We start from the raw sequence: 18,984 nt of genomic DNA, 5'->3' as shown, positions 1-18,984 counted from the left end.
CAGCTGTTCATCATCTCATCACCAGCTGCAGCCGATCTCATCCCTCTATATATACTCACCATTTTCTCATTCCCTTTGTCAGATCGTTGGTTGATGTCTCGTGTGTGTTCCTGTTCCGTTCTCCTGCCGTTTGCCTCGTCGTGTTGTTGTGGATTCGTTGTCTCGGTGTTGGATTGTCGTTTCGTGTCTTCACTGCACGGATTCCTCACCTCACGGATCGCACGTCACGGATTCTTCTCTGCACGGACTTCTCTTCACGTATTCTTCTCTGCACGGACTTCACATCACGGATTCTTCACTGGCCATCAAAGTTCCTGCGTCATCCGTCCACGCCCGTGTCATCCTTCTGTGTTCGTGTTATCTGACCAATAAATCTTTGAGTACCTGCTTTTGCTTCCAGTCTCGTTTATAGATCATGACAGAACGATCTGACCCAGCTATGGAAGCAGCAGGAGGAGCACCCACCACGCTGGAGGATTTCGTCCACCTCAGCGTGAGAAGAATGGATGCCCAAGAGAGGATCCAGAGTGACACGGGTCGTGCGATACAAGCCTTGGTGACGCAGGTGTCCGAGCTCACCCGACAATTCCAACAGCTTCAGATGCCCGCTGCGCCCCCCACACCCGCTGTTCCTCCCACACCACCGGCGAATCCTGCATCAGCGGAGCCACGCCTACCGGCTCCTGAACCCTATGCGGGTGAGTCAGCTTACTGCCGTGCATTTTTAACGAGATGCTCCATGCACTTCGCTTTACAGCCCAGGACATTCCAGAACGAACAAGCCAAGGTGGCATTTGTGATAACTTTGCTGACTGGAAAAGCGGCGCTATGGGGAACAGCGGTGTGGGAGAATCAAGATCCTTGCTGTGCCTCGTTCCAGGCACTCTCAGCAGAGATGAGGCGGGTCTTCGACAGAGCCGTCGCTGGGAGAGAGGCCGCTAGGGTGTTGGCCGACCTCCGCCAGGGGGAGAGGCCGGTTTCGGATTATTCCATCGAGTTCCGCACCCTGGCGGCCGAATGCCATTGGAACGAGGAGGCGCAGTGGGATATGTTCCTGCATGGGTTGGCTGACCGCGTCCAGAGGGAGATCTACGCCCTGGACCTCCCCACGTCGCTGAACGGGTTGATTGAGCTGGCTCTTAGAGTGGACGCTAGACTTTGTAGAGCCGGAGGAAGAACTTCATCTTTCCGTCCACCGGGAGAGACTCAACGGTCCAGTGGCAGGGACGCGGTCGGCCCAGTCTTCGATCACGAACCCATGCAGGTGGGTCGAGCTCGGCTTTCCCGGGAGGAGAGGGAGAGGCGGAGGTCCCAGGGTCTTTGCCTATACTGCGGTGGCGCGGGACACTATGCCTACAGCTGCCCGGTAAAAGGCCAAGCCCGATAGTAAGTATGAGGCTACTATCGGGTGGGATCTCCGCCGAGAAGACCTCATCCACATCTACCCTCCTTCCGGTAAGACTGAGATGGTCAGTTCACCAACAGGACTGTCGGGCACTTCTGGACTCTGGGGCGGAAGGTAATTTTATAGATAGCACCTTTGCACACAGATGTCAGATTCCCCTCAAACCACTCACACAGAAGATTGCAGTACATGCCTTAAATGGTCAAGAACTTCCCACTATTTCTTTCATCACTGAGGACATCACTCTCATTACTTCAGGCAATCACTCAGAGACTATTTTTTTTTACATATTGGATTCACCCCTGGCACCCATCGTTCTCGGACATCCTTGGCTCATCTGTCACAACCCCCGAGTGGACTGGCATCAGAAAACCGTGTTGGAGTGGAGCAAGGAATGTCATAAGTCTTGTCTCGTGTCTGCTTGTCCGTCTGTGCCTGTTTTTGTGTTTCAGGAGGAGGCAGGGGATTTGTCTAACGTGCCCGAGGAGTACCACGATCTGAAGGAAGTGTTCAGTAAGTCTCGGGCTGCTTCTCTTCCTCCGCATCGTCCCTATGACTGTGCTATAGATTTACTGCCAGGTAAGTCTCCGCCTAAGGGCAAATTATATTCGCTTTCTGTCCCGGAGAGGGAGGCTATGGAGAAATATATTTCTGATTCTCTGGCAACCAAGTTCATCCGCCCTTCCTCTTCTCCAGCGGGGGCGGGGTTCTTTTTTGTGGGGAAGAAGGATGGGTCTCTACGACCTTGTATTGATTACCGGGGGTTGAATAACATCACGGTAAAGAATACTTATCCTTTGCCGTTGATGTCTTCAGCCTTCGAGAGGTTGCAGGGAGCATCCATCTTCACGAAATTGGACTTGCGTAACGCTTATCATTTGGTTCGCATTAGGGAGGGGGATGAATGGAAGACTGCTTTTAATACCCCCAGGGGGCACTTTGAATACTTGGTCATACCTTTCGGGCTGTCCAACTCCCCAGCAGTCTTCCAGGCACTCATCAATGACGTGTTGCGAGACATGATCGATCAGTTCATATATGTCTACCTGGATGACATATTGATATTTTCCTCGTCTCTCCAGGAACATGTGCAACACGTCCGACGAGTGCTTCAGAGGTTGTTGGAGAATGGGCTTTTTGTCAAGGCGGAGAAATGCGATTTTCATGCACAGTCTGTTCCTTTCCTAGGGTACATCGTTTCGTCTGAGGGAATGCGGGTGGACCCTGAGAAGGTTAAGGCTGTGGTAGAGTGGCCAAGCCCAGATTCCCGTAAGGCCCTACAGAGGTTTCTGGGGTTCGCCAATTTCTATCGGCGGTTTATTCGCAATTTCAGCCAACTAGCCGCACCTCTGACTGCCTTGACCTCCCCCAGAACTCCGTTCAGGTGGTCAGATACAGCCGAGGCTGTATTTGCCAAACTCAAGAGCCGCTTTGTTTCAGCTCCCATCCTCGTTGCCCCTGACTCTTCACGGCAGTTCGTGGTGGAGGTCGATGCGTCAGAGGTGGGGGTAGGAGCAGTTCTGTCCCAGCGCTCTTCCGCAGACGACAAGATGCATCCCTGCGCGTTTTTTTCTCATCGTTTGTCCCCAGCGGAACGCAATTACGACATTGGTAATAGGGAGCTGTTGGCAGTCAAGCTTGCGTTGGAGGAATGGCGTCATTGGTTGGAGGGTGCGGGGGTACCTTTTATCGTCTGGACCGATCACAAGAATCTAGAGTACATCAAAACCGCCAAAAGACTGAACTCCAGGCAGGCTCGGTGGGCACTTTTTTTCGGTCGTTTTGATTTTTCCCTCTCGTACCGCCCGGGTTCTAAGAACATCAAACCCGACTCTTTATCTCGCATTTTTGATCGTTCCGAACGCCCGTCTACTCCCGAGTGCATTTTACCGGAGACCCTATTTGTTTCCACACTCGTATGGGAGGTCGAATCGAAGGTCAAGACGGCCTTAGAAGGGGTAATGCCTCCGCCCGGTTGCCCACCGAATCGTTTATTTGTGCCGGAGGGATTACGGTCCGACGTTATCCAATGGGGTCATGGTTCCAACGTGGCTTGTCATCCAGGTGTCAATCGTACTAAGTTTTTAGTAAAGCAACGATTTTGGTGGCCTCTCATGGCTCGTGACATTCACAGTTTTGTTTTGGCTTGCTCGGTTTGTGCCACTGGTAAGACTTCCAATCGACCTCCAGATGGGCTCCTTCAACCGCTGCCTGTCCCTTCGAGACCCTGGTCCCATATCGCTCTAGATTTTATCACCGCCCTCCCGCCCTCCCAGGGTAACACAGTCGTTTTGACCGTGGTGGACCGGTTCTCGAAGGCGGCTCACTTAATTCCCTTACCCAAATTACCCTCAGCTAAGGAGACAGCGTTGACTGTCGTTGACCACGTCTTTCGCTTACATGGCCTCCCGATGGACGTGGTCTCCGACAGGGGACCCCAATTTGTGTCCAAATTTTGGAGAGAATTTTGTAAGTTACTGGGGGCGACGGTTAGTCTGTCCTCAGGGTTTCATCCCCAGAGCAATGGCCAAACCGAGAGAGCCAACCAAGATCTGGAGAGAGCGTTGCGATGTATGGTGTCCAGGAATCCTTCCTCCTGGAGCCAACAGCTGTCTATGGTGGAGTACGCCCACAATACATTACCAGTGTCGGCCACGGGCCTATCTCCGTTTGAGTGTAGCTTAGGTTACCAGCCACCTATTTTTCCCAGTCTGGAATCCGAGGTCGCGGTCCCCTCCGCCCACGCCTTAATCCAGAGGTGTCACCGCACTTGGACTAGAGCCCGTGAGACTTTACTCCAAGTGGGGGCGCGCACCAAGGCTAAGGCCGATCGCCACCGGTCAAAGCCTCCCGTATACGTCGTTGGTCAAAAAGTGTGGCTTTCTACCAGGAACATTCCACTCCGATCCGTCTCCAATAAACTTGCTCCCAAATTCATTGGCCCGTTCACTGTCACCAAGATCATTAGTCCGGTGGCAGTCCGCCTTAGTTTACCTCCAGCGTACAGGAGGGTACATCCCGTGTTTCATGTTTCCAAAATTAAACCCGTATTTCATGCTCACATTAATCCGCCAGTCCCGGTTCCCCCACCGCCGCGCCTCGTAGATGGGGATACCACCTATTCGGTAAATCGCATTCTGGATTCTAGGCGGAGGGGGCGTGGGTTTCAGTACTTGGTGGACTGGGAAGGTTACGGTCCAGAGGAGAGAAGTTGGGTACCTGCCAGAGACATCCTGGATCATTCTCTGATCGATGATTTCAATCGACAGGTAAAGGAGGCTGGGAACGCCAGGAGGCGTTCCTAGGAGAGAGGGTACTGTCACGGTATACAAACCACTGGTTCCTTCTTGTCTCGTGTTTATGTTGTTGTATGAAAGCACGTGTGTAGTGGGTGTGACTGAGTGACGTTCCTTGATCCGCTCCAGCTGTTCATCATCTCATCACCAGCTGCAGCCGATCTCATCCCTCTATATATACTCACCGTTTTCTCATTCCCTTTGTCAGATCGTTGGTTGATGTCTCGTGTGTGTTCCTGTTCCGTTCTCCTGCTGTTTGCCTCGTCGTGTTGTTGTGGATTCGTTGTCTCGGTGTTGGATTGTCGTTTCGTGTCTTCACTGCACGGATTCCTCACCTCACGGATCGCACGTCACGGATTCTTCTCTGCACGGACTTCACATCACGGATTCTTCACTGGCCATCAAAGTTCCTGCGTCATCCGTCCACGCCCGTGTCATCCTTCTGTGTTCGTGTTATCTGACCAATAAATCTTTGAGTACCTGCTTTTGCTTCCAGTCTCGTTTATAGATCATGACACTTTTATTGTGAATAGACAAGGTATTAACAGTAAATATGATAATACATCATCCAGAGGAGCTCAACTGATCCTTGTGGCAGAGTGAAAAGGTTTGTAGATCTCTCAAGTACTGGTAAAAACTGCTCATTTCCAGTATGGGTTGATTGGTTCCATGTCAGGTGGTACAACTACAGTATACACACAAAACTATTTGGTTATACCAGAGGCTCTGGGTTATACCGCCTGGTATATATATAAAAAAACTGTTTATTGAAACTTGTTTAAACACATTGTTCATGACTCAAAAATATGCATTATATCAGTTTTGAAAATGGTTTTAAAAAAACAAATTTTTGTAAGCTTTATTTCAATGACCCAGATATATTGAATTGTTATATTACAGTCTGTATCCAGGATCCCTGAAATTACTGCACTATTATTCACAAATATGCAAGTAATGAACGGCTAGATAAACTATTTTTTATTTTGTGTATATATCTAAAATGTATCGTTTTATTATTAGTGTAAATAAAGAGTGAAGCTATTGAGAACAGGTAAAAGTGCAAACAGCAGCTGTATGTCTGATATGAAACACTTATGTAACAGCGCTGTTTAGGCGTTATGAAAGCGCGCAGAACATGATCACAGCCGACCCGCGCGTGTCCATGAATGAAGGTGACACCATTATTTGTGTTTAATCAGCTGATTTGTGACTAATGAGATTTACAGCACGTTTGATCAGTGTTTGTCTGCTAAGCTACACGTTTCCCTTGAGTTTGTTGTTGTTGTTTTTAGCACTGCAGCTAAGCTAGTAGTTAGCATGAGTAGAAAGTGAATTTCTCTAACACGAACTGATAATTTGATACTAAACATTTATCAGATGGTTTAAGACACTGTTTACAAACGTTTTAAGATCATGTACTATTTGGCATATAAATACACTTGCGATTTATTGATTACATTAGCTACCGGCAAATTTGAGTTAACTTTCAATGGCTGTCTCAAACCAAGAGAACTGACTACCTAGACAGCTTTTTAGTTACGAGACAGCCGTGTTTGGTGCTGAAAATGTTGCCTAGTTAGGCAGCTCACTAGATTTTGACATCTACTCGGTTTATTATTTATTGGGCATAGATTCCTATTGGATAAATTGTTGTTCAGATTTATGATGTTTAGTTAGATGTTTGGACAAGTTAATGTAGATGTTTGGACAGGAAACATATGCATTGCATTACCTTAATTTGGTGTGTATGTGGTCCTGAAGACTTGAAAAATCTACATTGTGGAGGCCAAACTTAACTAATTATGTCCACACATAACTATACAATGGTTTAGGGTGTAGTGATTGTAATTAAGATTAATTTAAGAATAGCGCCCAGTTTCACAGACAGGGTTAAGATTAAGCCAGGATTAGGCTTTAGTTTAATTATGACATTTAAGTCACTTTTTTAAAACGTGCCTTAGAAAATTGAGTGCATTTTAGTCTGGGACTAGCTTAAGCCTTGTCTGTGAAAACAGGGGTAGATTTAAAGGCCTAAAATATGATATAAAACATGATATGTTTTTGTGTAATCTCTCGTGTCCATTCAGGATCTCCTGCAGAGCTGCTGACCGCCTGCATTTCAATGGGATCCTGCTGAGCGGTATGTAGTCACACCAAAACACAACACGCATTCAACATGTAAAGCTTCACTCAAACAAAACATGCATTCATCATGATAAAACCTTACTCAAACGAAATGTGCATTCAGCATGATAAAGCTTCAAGCTAACACAACATGCATTGAACACAATCAGGTTTCGTCCAATCGCAGCAAGCGTTCATCGTGATAAAGTTTCATCCAAACACAACATGCATTCAGCGTGCTCAAACTTAAAGACAACATAATAAAGCCTCACTCCGACAGGCCACATTCAACATCCTGAAACTGCAACCAAACGCAGGATACATTGAATATGCTGAAACCACAGAAAAATATCAAACAAAACACCCAAAAAACGAATTTCTCTTACCATAATAAAGATCTGATTTAGTTGTATGTTTATTTCTTATCTGTGCTAACATAACATATCTCTCCCCTGTTCTTCAGATTCATCATTGAGTTTATTTCTGAGCATCATGCAGTTGATGGCTCAGCTTCGTTTCTGTCAGAGTTGTTTGTTGTACTGTAAAAGTTCTCAGAGGCTGTTCTCACTCTGTACTGCGCAGAGGTACGCACCACCAAACTTTATTTATCTGTTATGGATGAAACCTGTTTTCATTTCAGCAGTAATAATACATGCAGCTGCCAGGATCAAAATAGTTTAGCTCAAATGCTCAAAACAAATTTGACACATCACTACGAAATGTGAATTTCTTACTCTGTATTTTTGTCTTGTTTTCCAGTACAAATATCTAAACATTCTTTAATCAAGATACTTTTACTTGAGCAGCTGAATTAGATTTGACATAATATTTTCTGTGATTTAAAAAAAAAAAATTGAGTTAATGCTTAAATCAAGAAAAAAGTCTGCCTGTGGGACAAGCCAAATAAACTTTATTTCAAAGGAAAATTACTCCACTGGCAGATATTTTTCTCTCTTTTGAAGTATAAATTTATCAGAAAACGAAGACTTAATATCTTAAGTAATTTTTCTTCTTAATTAAATGTATGGTTTAGATCGTATTTTTACAGTAAAACTGATGAAGAAATTCACTTTTTGCATTGAGATTTTGTGAAGAGAGAAAATCTAAAGTTGTCTAAAATAGACTTGAAACTAAAATGTACTTGAATTTACTTGATTTCATATGTCTGAATGTGAGCTGATATTCTTTAAAGTGTGATTCAGAGCATTTATGTAAATGCATCCTTCAGAGCTGATGTCGTCATATCTATAGACCAGAATATTATAGAAACATGGGTGTGTGAACACCCTATCTGCCACCCAACAACAACAACAACCAAAAACACCATGGCAACACCCTGGCAACCACCAGGGTGGTTTTGTTTTAATCGTCTCTCATTCTGTTTATAGGTCATCAGCCAATTACTATGAACTTCTCGGGGTGAAACCGGACGCTACGCTGGAACAAATTAAGAATGCATTTTTCGACAAGTCCAAAAAGGTTAATTTCTCGGGATTATGCTGTCATTTTAGAGTCATAGAGTCTAGTGTTACAATTGGCACAAACTATACTGACTGCGTAGGTCTGACAGCTATTCATGCACATTAAAGGCACATCGACAGTAAGGTCAATAACTATAACTACAACATTTTAATAACCGTTCTAGGGGTGGAACGGTACACAGAAGTCACGGTTCGGTTCATACCTCGGTTCAGACATCACGGTTCGGTACGATTTCGGTACAATGGAGGGAAAAGCAAAACAAAAATGCAGAAGGCATTGTATTTTTTAAATAAGTTTTTATTAATAAAGGTATAGAACCAGTTTATTTGTAGTGCACTGACAATAGTTTTATATAATTAGTTTATTAATTAAATTAATAAAAAGACAAAAAGACGTTTGGTAATTGTACCTGAATTAATTTAAAATTAATTTGCTATATTTCAGATCAATATATTTGTTTTCCTTAATTTTAATTAACATTATTAATTAACAATGTAACATTATTCTCATCTGAATTATAAATAATTGATTTCTGTATAAAATAATACTACCATTAAAAACGCATTCGATTTTCTTTTTTAATCAATGTAGAATGTGTAAGATTAGTGCTCCGAGAACGAGAAATGAAAACCAATGCGATGAATGTCCAAAAGATGGGACCCACAGACTGTTTTGAAATGGAGTTGGATAAATATGTTTTGCTTTTAAAACTGTGTGTGTGTGTGAGAGAGAGAGAGAGAGATTTTGGACAGAGTTTACAGTGTGACAAAAGCACAATGTTGTGTTTTATTGGGAGTGTACACAAATTTAAGTAAACACTTTGCAGGTTTAATGATCTGTATGAACAAAATGACGGAGTAGGCCTATGTTTTTTATGTTTCCACTGTTCGATCGTGGCCGTGCCTCTCTCTCTCTCACACACACATACACACACACTCCAGCATTGCAATCTTGACATCGCAGCCTGTTCATTATGCGGTCACACCAAACGCGAATAGAGCGTCAAATTCGCGTCTAGTTCGACGCTAGTCCAAAGCGAATAGGACGCGCGTATAAAGCCAACGTTTGAAGTGAACGCGCGTTCAGAGCTAAGCCGATGGTACAGATTATGTGTCCCTAAAGAACCCGCGTATCTAACAGTAGTTCCGCATTGCATTAATTAATTTTCACGCGAGTTTTATTTATTTTTATACCGTGTATTCTCCGTGTAAATTCGTGCACCGAACCGTGACGCCCGCACCGTTTCGGTTCGGTACGAATACATGTACCGTTCCACCCCTACGTTCTAATAATTCTATGAGAATAGGGAAGTCCACAACACAACTATAACAATAATGACACAGAGGAACAATGTAGTTGGAATCACTTTCAGAATTTTTTGAAGGGTGGGGTAAAAAAACATTGACAGCCAATCAGAATCCATCCTGCTTTAAAGAGAATTTTAAGTGACAGACAGCAACATAACTACAATGCACCTATAATAACCAGAACGTTACCAACCGCCGGAATGAACGCTAATATGGTTATTTTTATAGTTATCGTTCTTGCTGTGAACGGGCCTTAACATCGGTTTAACCATTACATTTTATTTTATTTTAATGTATCATCTATACTTTGAGAATGGAAGGGGAGTTAGCAATATGCATGCAAAATATGCATAAAATTGCAACGTATTTGGGAATTTGCATTTAATTTATCAAAAAATGTGACAGATCCTCAGAATTTCTTCTCTGATACATAGTTAATCCTTGGTGTTAAAAAGTAGCTTGATGCATTCTGAAAATGTTGTATGGTTGTGCAAAAAGGATGACTAGTTATTTACCTCCTCACCCCTAGAGGGAGCTCTTCAGTTGTGGCAGAGAGACTGTTGTCTGTTCCCATAATCTTAAATATTTAGGCATTTATTCTTGTATTTTTTCATTCAGCACTTTTTTTGTGTGTATAATTTGTCAACGTCTCAAACTGAAGCAATTCAATATGTTTCGGGCGGACAGTTTCACAGGAAACAAACAGAAGGAATAAGAGAATTAAGCATGTGTCTGAGAAAGAGATTGAGAATGAGAAACTTCTGTTTACAGGTCAAGGAGGCAGAGTGACGTCAAGATAGTGTGTGTGTGTGTGTGTGTGTGTGTGTGTGTGTGTGTGTGTGTGTGTGTGTGTGTGTGTGTGTGTGTGTGTGTGTGTGTGTGTGTGTGAGTGTGTGTGAGAGAGAGAGAGAGAGAGAGAGAGACAGGAGATGAGGGTACAAACCGGGGATATGGGCGCTTTGTTTCCAAGTCAGAAGCAGATAAAAGTCATAAAAGGTTTATGAGCCATGTGACATACAGAACAAGTGAGAGCAGAAAGGTGAAAAGGTCGTAAAGATTAGACTTTTGCCATTTTTTTATTCATTAAATTTGACACATTCATTAATCCGATGGTCTTTATTTAGTGTTGTTATGAATTTAATGGATTAAGGATACTACATGTTTGTATTTCAGTCCATGTTCCTTTGATTGTCTAGCATGATAAGTATCAAGTTATAATAATGTAATAAATTAAGTTTTGAATAATGGTAAATGGACTGCATTTATATAGCGCTTTCACAGACCCAATGGCCACCAAAGCGCTTTACAATTTGCCTCACATTCACCCATTCAATCACTCATATACCGACGGCGGTAATAATAAAATCATTGTTTTAAGTTCTTATTTGTCACTACTTGGGAAGATGTAATTTCTGCACTAGTAGCAGCAACAACAGAAAGCCTTTGTAGGAATTATAAATGAACTAACAGTGAAATTTACAATCCAGTCAAGATCAGTCATTAGCATTCACACAGCAGCAATGCAGTAATTAGTCATGCATGCTTTGGCAAGTGTCACTTCTAACATTACAGGTAAAGATATTGGAACAAGCTTTTATTCCCTCCATCCTCTATTTCTTTTTTTCCTTCAGTTGCACCCAGACAGTGACCCCTCCAATCCCGGCCTGCACACTCAGTTTGTGCATCTGAACGAGGCGTACAGGGTGCTGAGCAGAGACGTTTCCAGACGGGACTATGACCTCAGGCTGAGGTACCAGAACTCTGGAGGTTCGTCCTTCAGAACCTCCTCCAGCTCCACCAACAGCCCCAGGTGAGCAACAACTGGGAGACTGTTAGCTCTATAATCAACCAACTTGACTTTATTAAAAGGGATTTTACTGAATTGTGAAAGTGGGCATTTTATACCAACATGAAGGCTATAACATTGCTATATATAGAAAACCAGGGGCCTCGTTTTTTAAAACACACGTACTATCGTATTTCATCCTAAATTCCATGGATTTTATCATATGTCAAAAGTGAGGGAAAAACGGCATTGATAAAGGCAGAAACTGACGTGGAAATGTTCTTATGCATGTGGCAACAAAAGCATGCATATGAACTTTTTTGGTGCTCATGTTAAACTTTAAAGATAATTATGCTATCACATTATGCATTAATATAATTATATGCACAAATGGGCAACATTTGAACTATTTTGTTATAATTACATGCATATATGAATGATTTCCTGAAAATAATAATATATGCCTACACACACGAACAGAAACCAGGCCTTTCCTACCACACATACATTTTCTGAGAGTGCACTTGGATTTCTTTGCCCACTGATGATGTGTGAGTTACACATTACGCTTGAATTTGAGATGAACTGCAATTTATAAAAAGGGTCGCATTTAGGAACTTTTTGGTGCATACGGATGTTTTAGAAATCGGTGAGAAGTCGTGTGTTCACATTTTCGCACATCTTTATAATTGAGGCCCCAGAATAGTCTATCATAGAGACTTAGGGATGGGCTCTTTTGACTTGAACCAGTAAGCAACCACCCAGAACACCCTAACATCATCATGGTGGCAAGATTTGCACGGACAAGAAGTAGACCCGTTTTGTTCAGAAAAGTTTGTACATTTTTATGAAAGGTTATGAAAACAATTTTTAGTCCATGTAGAAAAATGTGCTCTGTTGTATAATTCACAATAAGAGCAAAAAAAAAAAAAAATCGTACAAAAGTTAATAGGATCACTTGTCATGATGACTTTTATGATACTTCTGGGTATACGTGTTCTGTGGTTACAAAAGATTATGGTTCAATGGCTAAAATACTGTCTGTGTGTTTCTCAGTGCGGAGGCTACAGAGAGCATGCGGTATTGGGAGCAGTTCAGACAGGCCCAGCCTCAGGAGAACACGGCAGAGGAGTGGGAAAAGAAAAAGAAACGGAACATGCGTTTGGTGGGCTATTGCGTGTTCACCATGCTAATCAGTATCTCCGCACATTACTTTGGGTTCAGGTGAGACCTAATCATATCACACTAAGGTGCACATAGTATTGAGGTCAGCATGCACAGCGGTTCATCCTAATATTTTTCAACACATTCTGAATGATGCTGTGCTGATAAGTGAGTGTTTTGCAACTGTTTGCATGAAACGCAGTGCAAAATGTTTTTCTTTAGTTCGTGCATCAGTTCTCTGATGAGCGCGTGATAATGGTGTGTTGTTTTTGAAAGGCATTTCGTCTGTCCCAGAGCCAGACAAACCCCAGTAGAGTGTGTTCACTGGTTTCCCATAATCCTCGATGTTTAGTTATGCTTTCCAGTATCAGCGAAATGTTTTTACACCTTGAATTCAGGCGACTGAGATTAAGTATCTTCTTTAAACAGACACTGCTCGGTTGACGCGTAGCAGAAGTCCACTTGAAATGTTTTTAAAAATGATCAAATGTTTTATTGCCCATGTGTGCCCTTTTAAATGTGACCCCAAAGTTATGTGGGCACCTCGTGGATGTCTGTTCATCCCTCCAAATATATATGTTGGCAGTAAATCTGTTCACCTTTGACCTCTGGGCTGGTCTGTCATGCAGGAAACTGGAAGAGGTCCATAATAACTTCATGGATGAGAAGGACAGAGCCATCAGTGAGATCTACAATGAATCCAAAGAAAGAGCCAGGTGGGGAGCACTTTGAAGTTACACATGTAGCCTCGGGAGGCGCATCAGAGGTTTTGAACACAAAAGCGTGAGCGTTTGAAACTATGGAGACATTGTTAAAATGTAAAGGAGAGTAGTTGTGGGACAGGGGAAGAGGATTATAGGTTCATCGCATGTTCATTTGACAGCCTTGATGGATTTGTACTTTATTAGCAACTCATTCATTAGGTTGAAGTACTGAAGGTTGTTGTCGCCACAGTAATTCAAGAGCACATTTTAAAGCTGCAGTAGGGAGTTTTGAGAAAACGTTGACTTAAGGGGGTCGCACACCGGACGAGAAGCGCAGCGCCGCGTCGCGCAGCGCCAGGTCTTTAAAATTCGAACACATTATTCTCTATGAGTGTACACACACCGGCGGCGCCATTCGGCGTCTGTCCGCGGCGCCCAGCTACGGCTCAGGACCTTGTTCAAAACCCTGCCGCGCCACAGAGCGCCATTTGCATAGTTTTATAGTAAATGTACATTTATTTGTCTCAAATCGTCGTTAATGTACATGGCTTCACCCTGTGCTGTTTTCACTCGGGTTAGCTAAACGCTAGCTAAATAAATACTATTGTATTATGTGACATATTTGCCTAGACAACGGATAACGTTACAACAAAATAACAGACTCAACGTGATAGACACTTTTACTTGATTAACGTTCAAACATCAGCTATTATTCAATGAACATAAAAAAATAAATAATTAATCAAGATAAAACACACATCGTGCAGCTCTTCTACCAGGAGTTGATTCAAAATTGTCCTCGCGCGAATAGAATGTGCGCGTCCGGTGTGCGATACCTGGAGTTGTCCTAGACGTGGCGCGACGCGGCGCTGCGCTTCTCGTCCGGTGTGCGACCCACTTTAGCCTGAAAAACAAGCACAACTTACAGGTCCCACCCCCTTGCTCTCTGCTGCGCTACAGCCCTCCCTCCACAGCTCGTCCTCCACAGCAGAGCCTGTCGTGAACGCGCAGGCTAGTAAACAGGGCCACCGATAACAGCGGATAAAAAGTTAAATGGCACATTCACTAATAGGGACTAAACGTCAACAATATGCTTTACATTGACTATGGCCTGCCCATACTCAAATCATTATGTATTTTGCAATACATGTAACTTTATAACGTTGCACTCTTTCTATAAGTTATAAATAGCTAGTAAGATAACGTTAATATAACGGTAACTAACGTTACAGTATGTAAGTAATTATTCTAGCGATATATAATGCTAGATAAGGTGTGCTAGTACATTATTTCAGCAACATGACAAGCCAATGAATTAGCAGGTTTCAATTGTTGCTTAGCAGAGTGCGTGACATTTTATCTACATTTTATGCGGCTAGAGTTTTGACACCGAGTCAATGGGCTCTGTGTAATTCTTTTTTTTCCGCTTGTTTATCGTCATCAGTCTTTTTCCTTTTACCTCTTTGTTTTATGAGCAGGTATCACTCGAGAATTGGCAGTTTAGGTTGTTTCTCCGTCATAAGCACAGCTGCAGCACGCCGGCAATCTTGAGTTTGAACGACGGCTCGCGCTGTGCAGGAGAGGGGTGTGATCAGCGCGTGCACGAGCGTGATTGACACTGCTAAGACATTCCTCCTGGCTCTGATTGGTTGTTTCTGACCGGGAGCGTGTATTTCTGCAAATGGCAATAGGACCACTGGGAGGAGCCAGAAGAGCTTGATTTTTTCACAGATTATCTGTCTCATATTCTACTGTCAGGACATAATGACAGTTTTAACAAATATGTAAAAAATATTTTTTTTTACAAAAGTTACCTACAGCAGCTTTAAGTATGTTCAACAGGACTGTGCACTTGCGATTTGGTGGTCGAATATTTGAGTGCTTGTGTAGATCATGTTTCTTATTTGAATACAATTTTGCGGTGAAAAATTTAGTAATTATAATAATGCTAAATTGCATCGTGCTGCCATATTGAGGGACCAGGATATCATAAATCAGACTCGCACAGGGATTCCCAAATGTTTTTGTCAGCCGAACCCTTAAAATATGTACTTGAAGCACCCAATGAGATTTTGTTAATATTTCAATGATTTAACATTTTAACATTACATTTGTATGTTCACAGTTCTCTGATATCAGTTGATCATATGACAGGCAAGTAAATAGATCCAATATTTAAAAATAAGTGTTTTATTTTGACTTTGTAGCTGGACTTTAAAGTGGACTCAAACCTCTTTTTATTTGAGTCTCAGTCCACATTACATTCACACTGGTGTTTTAGGAACACAATCATATTGAATAATAATAATATTAATACTTATTATTATTTAGTGCTGTCACATATATACATATACATACATACACGCACACACACACACACACACACAAATATATATAAAACTATATACAAAGAAATTTTGTTAGATGCGATTAATCGATTTGACAGCAGCACTATTACTATTGTTGTTTACCTCATATCATAAATATATATATATATATATAATATAATTATAATAATGTTATTACATATTTTTCAAAATATTTATTTTACATTAATACGAAAATGTATGTCGAATTCTTCACTTTCAAACATTCAAACTTTTACAAGTTTCAACTTTTATTTTGGTAGAATACTAGTGGAATGCTGAAAAATGCTGTCTTCAAATATGTTGGAGATTATGCAAATATGTGAATAAAGTAAACCTAGAGCACGTTTAGTTTAACTCGCTGCACATGCAGAGATGGAGTTCGCTGCATTTACTGTGAAGCAACAAGCTCTGAGATGCTGAACACAGTGCCACGCTTCACTCTGAAACACTCCGACTGTAGGTCATTAAATCACAGCCTTTTATTTGACAATTGCACTCAGCTATCTCACGATTATCGTGACGTTCTTCATACCCATTTTTTATTATAATTGTACATTTGAAATAAATAATTCCTAGCTTTTCATTAACTCACAAACCCCCGCAGTTCCCTTGCAAACCCATATTTGGGAAACCCTGCCCTCCCATAATACCAGAGATTTTTCCACGGAATAGCACTTTTCTTAAGAAATTGTACAAAATTGATTTGATCATGCTTTCTGTTTTGTCCTCTAGAGTGAATGGCTTTAAGAAGCAGCAGGAGATCTTGAGACAGAAACATGCCGAGTTCCTGGAGAGATACAAGATCCGCAGTAATGGAGAAGAGAAGTAAAGCAAGGAAAAGACCGATCTAAGGGAAGCTCATCGCACAGGGTTACGGAGAGAGTGCAGGTTGTGGATGAATGTGAATTGTATTTTGTGTCAATAGTTTTTATAAATTTTTCACATTGTGTCAGATCCATGAATAAGGTTCTCAGACAGACGCTCACTGCGTGTTTCAAAATGTTATCATTTTTTTAGCATGCAGTAATATTTCTACCTGTTTTTTCTGGCCTGTTCTTTCACCCAACTCTGTGATAAGGTCACAGAGGGTGCAAGGGAAATTAGGCTGATTATAGGAGACCATGGCTCCTCATCAGGTGTTGAGAACACCTGTACATTTACTGTATTGCCTGCATTTTAGGCGACATTGTAACTGCACCTGGAAAGGGTGTTATGGAAACATTGCATTCCTGATAAAGTAGTTCATCAAAACACTGAAAACACTGTACATTGTGCACTTTGTTAAGCTCAGTGTGTGTGTGTGTATGTGTCGCAGAGTTTCTCATGGAAGAATGTTCTAAAGATGGACAGATCAGTCCTGTCCAGTGTGACTTATTTCAGGTGCTGGCTATTTTCCAGCCTATTGAATGGAACATCAGATTTTCTTTCTTGAACAGGAAGTAAATGGTGCTTTGGCAAGTAATGAGACGTTTCTTTCCCCCCATGTAATAGATCTAGTCTGCATATCAAATGCATTTCCTACAAGTTATTATATAAGAACTATATAACAAGATTATATTAAACAAGTCCTTTATCCTGGATTCAAACTCTGGGCAGACCCTGGCTGTCACAAGGCATCGCTCTGCAAATGAAGTCTTCTTAGATATCCATGTCATTGCCTTATTTAAAGACTGGATATGTTTGGTTTTTTTTAGGGTTTGACATTTAATGTAAATTCTGCAATAGTCAGAAACTTTAAATTACCAGAGCACCTTCATTATTAAAAATGAAATATTGATTCTGTGTGGAATAACTCTAATGCAAGCCTTAATATCATTGGTTTTTGTGGCAATGAATAATTAAAGATGATATGGATCTCAATTATGTAACTAAGTTCTTCATCTGAATGCATGTGTGTGTGTTTCTGCAGATTTTTGCAAAGTCCTCCACTGTTCTTGTACACTACCGTTCAAAAGTTTGGAGTCGCTAAGATTTTTGAAAGATTTTTGAAAAAAGTCTCTTAAGCTTACCCAAGCTGAATTTATTTGATCAAAAATATAAAATAAACACATTTTAATATTATATATATATATATATATATATATATATATATATATATATATATATATATATATATATATATATATATATAATTATTTTATTTTTTTATTCCTGTAATGGAATGTGTAATTGTAATTGAAAACATTTTTGTGGATTTCAGACATACTTTTTCGGGTGTCTTTTATGAATAGAAAGTTAAAAAGAACAGCATTTATTTGAAATCTTTTGTAACATTATAAATGTTTTTGCTGACACTTTTGATTAATGTGTCCTTGCTAAATGAAAGAATAATAAAAAAAAAAACTTATTTACCCCATACTTTTAAATGGCAGTGTACTTCTATCCGAAGGTAAGCAACACTTTTGCTTTTACTTGGGGTTTAGTGATTTGAACAAAACCCGAAGTATTAAACCTTGCCGGGTAAGTAGTCTGACCAACACTTTTTGCTTCATGTACGATAAAACAGCCTAAGACATCCCACATACTTCAATTACAGGTTATTGTTTGTCGTCCCACTTTTTAACTCCTCTTAGCAAACGTCAAGTATGTCATTCCCAATTAACGTTGTTCACGGCATTCTAGAATCCGCTACAGTAGATGCGTGTAAGCCTGACATTCCCAAACCCATGTGCGGATGTTGACGTTCTGTGACTCCACAGCCATGGACTCAGTCTGATGTGGTTTTCTGATATCGCATAGGGCCCATATGCAGGTGCTCCTCTCTGCTCAGGTCTGATCTTGGAGATACCAGCTTTCAGGAATGAGTCAGGGACCGTTTCGACAGTGTTTTTTTTTTCTGCCTGTCTGTCTGTACAAGAGCCCCTTCTATCATTTTGACGTTTTAAAACTCAACTTTTTCATGGCACCGTCTGGGGAGACTTCTCAGAAATGCTAACAACATCACCCACAGTTTAGCAGTATCAATGGTGAAATCTTGTGACCTTGGCCCAGTTTGTTTATTTGGATATGTGATGACTGGACCTTCTCTCCTGACCACTCTGGGTTTTCCAGAAGGCCTTTAGATAGTTACACTCTGAAAGGGCTCTCTGCGGTTGTCAGCTCTAATGCTGTAAGCAGTCCAGGAGAGATAGAACAGCCCGCATTCCTGCAGCCCACATGATTTTTTTTTTTTTTTTTGCTGTGTATAACCCAAACATACCTGTGGGTGATGTTGAGGGTCTTCACATGCAAGCAAAGTGGGGTGGGTTCAAGTTCAGATGCTGCACAACTTAATTATTTAAGAATTTACACCTGAAGATGGATAGTCACAGTACTGACTTCTGAGGCTGTGTTATGTTGATAATATA

The 18,984-nt window shown here is 41.6% G+C and overlaps 1 protein-coding gene across 2 annotated transcripts; it reads left to right on the top strand.

Moving 5' to 3' along the window:
- Window positions 1-5,793: 5,793 nt before the first annotated feature.
- dnajc4 (DnaJ (Hsp40) homolog, subfamily C, member 4) lies at window positions 5,794-16,706 on the top strand. Of its 2 annotated transcripts, none has more exons than XM_056250184.1 (8): window positions 5,794-5,873; window positions 6,789-6,841; window positions 7,289-7,409; window positions 8,214-8,304; window positions 11,246-11,424; window positions 12,457-12,624; window positions 13,194-13,280; window positions 16,370-16,706. In XM_056250184.1, exons 3-8 carry the CDS (start codon window positions 7,318-7,320, stop codon window positions 16,464-16,466), a joined length of 714 nt encoding a protein of 237 aa, XP_056106159.1. In that variant the 5' UTR covers window positions 5,794-5,873; window positions 6,789-6,841; window positions 7,289-7,317; the 3' UTR covers window positions 16,467-16,706. The 2 variants fall into 2 exon arrangements, with proteins under 2 accessions (XP_056106159.1, XP_056106160.1); XM_056250185.1 differs by having other exon boundaries at window positions 5,861-5,941.
- Window positions 16,707-18,984: the final 2,278 nt, after the last annotated feature.

Source organism: Rhinichthys klamathensis, unplaced genomic scaffold (genome assembly GCF_029890125.1).
Source record: "Rhinichthys klamathensis goyatoka isolate OS25496 unplaced genomic scaffold, OSU_Roscu_1.1 h1tg000068l_1, whole genome shotgun sequence".
Taxonomy (NCBI): Eukaryota; Metazoa; Chordata; class Actinopteri; order Cypriniformes; family Leuciscidae; genus Rhinichthys; species Rhinichthys klamathensis.
The sequence above is the reverse complement of the archived record's forward strand: the minus strand, read 5'-3'. Positions and strand labels throughout refer to the sequence as shown.

Bases quoted from the DNA above. Each gene is read 5' to 3' on its own strand.
- dnajc4 (XM_056250184.1), top strand. From the start codon at position 7,318: ATGCAGTTGATGGCTCAGCTTCGTTTCTGTCAGAGTTGTTTGTTGTAC. The intron at 7,410-8,213 runs GTACGCACCACC...TTCTGTTTATAG, and splicing joins TCACTCTGTACTGCGCAGAG to GTCATCAGCCAATTACTATG. The intron at 8,305-11,245 runs GTTAATTTCTCG...TTTTTCCTTCAG, and splicing joins TTTTCGACAAGTCCAAAAAG to TTGCACCCAGACAGTGACCC.